The sequence below is a fragment of the Haliaeetus leucocephalus genome, unplaced genomic scaffold, assembly GCF_000737465.1.
Source record: "Haliaeetus leucocephalus isolate CR32 unplaced genomic scaffold, Haliaeetus_leucocephalus-4.0 Scaffold915, whole genome shotgun sequence".
NCBI lineage: Eukaryota > Metazoa > Chordata > Aves > Accipitriformes > Accipitridae > Haliaeetus > Haliaeetus leucocephalus.
In genome coordinates, this window is record NW_010973351.1 from 2,991,149 (window position 1) to 2,992,682 (window position 1,534).

General features: G+C 50.4%; 1 protein-coding gene across 1 annotated transcript in view; it reads left to right on the forward strand.

Annotated features, from left to right (window-relative positions):
• Positions 1-1,396: 1,396 nt before the first annotated feature.
• CLPTM1L (CLPTM1-like) overlaps positions 1,397-1,534 on the forward strand; it is a 26,887-nt gene continuing 26,749 nt past the window's right edge. The window contains exon 1 of the mRNA XM_010583591.1: positions 1,397-1,489. Coding sequence (XP_010581893.1) covers positions 1,397-1,489 — 93 coding nt within the window. The remainder of the gene's footprint in view (positions 1,490-1,534) is intronic.

The following is a 1,534-nucleotide window of genomic DNA, read 5'->3' on the forward strand; positions in this document are numbered from 1 at the left end:
GAAAGGGTCGTCAGGCATTGGAACAGGCTGCCCAGGGAAGTGGTGGAGTCACCATCCCTGGAGGTGTTCAAAAACCGCATAAACGAGGCACTTCAGGACATGGTTTAGTGGGCATGGTGGTGTTGGGTTGACGGTTGGACTTGATCTTAAAGGTCTTTTCCAATCTAAATGATTCTATGATTCTATGATTAATGGTACCCCACTTAATATGATTGAACCTGGTAGTTCGGAAAAGTACCTGGGACTAAAAATAGACCCATGGACTGGAATATCTAAAGCTGAACTACTGGCAAAGATAAAAGACTGGTTACAACGGATAGGTGAAGCTCCACTGAAACCATTCCAGAAGGCAGACATCTTGAAGGGATATCCTATCCCGCAACTGATCTGCTTAGCAGACCAGGCTGACGTAAAAGTAATGTACCCAGAAACGCTTGCCCTGACAATTTGAACAACAGTCAAGGAGTAGTTACATCTATTGCTAAGTACCTGCGATGCCGTTCTATATTCCAGTACGTGCGATGGAGGTTTAGGCATCACGAGACTCTCGGGTCTGATCCCCAGCGTACAAGCCCAAAGGCTGCATGGGATTGCACAGTCTTCGGATGAACTAATAAGATCAATTGCGAAAAAGGTAACAGCTGGAAGTGACAAGAACAAAATTCCATCTATTTGGGACCCGAGGGTGGTTAGGGTAAGATTAGAGGAACTGGGCGACGAGGAACCAGCTTCGGAATGGGAGCTACCGTGTGACTGGAGAAAATGGGAATTTACAAATTGGACCAAGTTACAGTCCTGGGGCCGTGGAATTGCCAACTTTGAAAAAGATAAAATCAGTTAACAACTGGATCGAACGTTACAGGGGCATCCCTCAGAAAACTTCCCACCGCGCCAGAAGTGAGAGCTAACGCGTATCCCACTGGGGAATTCCCAGCAAGGGGGAGGCAGGAGCCACAACTTGAATCCTGTCAGCCCTGCCAGGCGGAAAATTAAACGTGCTCGCATCACCGGGTTCTGCCCCGCGGTACGAGGCGCCAGAATTAAAAGGCACAATGTGAAATATTGATGGATGGAGCTCGAAAGGACTGGGCGGTATTCCGGGAGCCCATATGAAACGATAAACAAAACCAAATAGTTAAGCCCGATCTTGTGTTTCTAAAGGGAGATCAGGTGATAGCTGTAGATGTCATGATGCGGTGTGAAGGCCAAACGGCGGGAAAAGCGAAGCAATATCACCACCTTCAAGATCAAATCTGTGCGTCACCGGTAATTTCCGGTTAGGCTGCTGAAGGATTTTTTAATTATCATCATCATCATTATTATCGTTAATACCGCAGGCACCGAAGAAACCTCGCTCCCCCCTCCCTGACAAGCCGCCACCCCCCGCCTTCGCCTCATGACGCACGTCACGCCCCTCCGCGCTGACGTCACGCCGCGACGCGCCGCCCTCGCCCACCCCCCTAAGCCGTCCCGTCCCGCTAGGCCGGAAGTGACGGAGAGACGTGACGGCGGGCTGCGTCGGGGATGCGCGAGC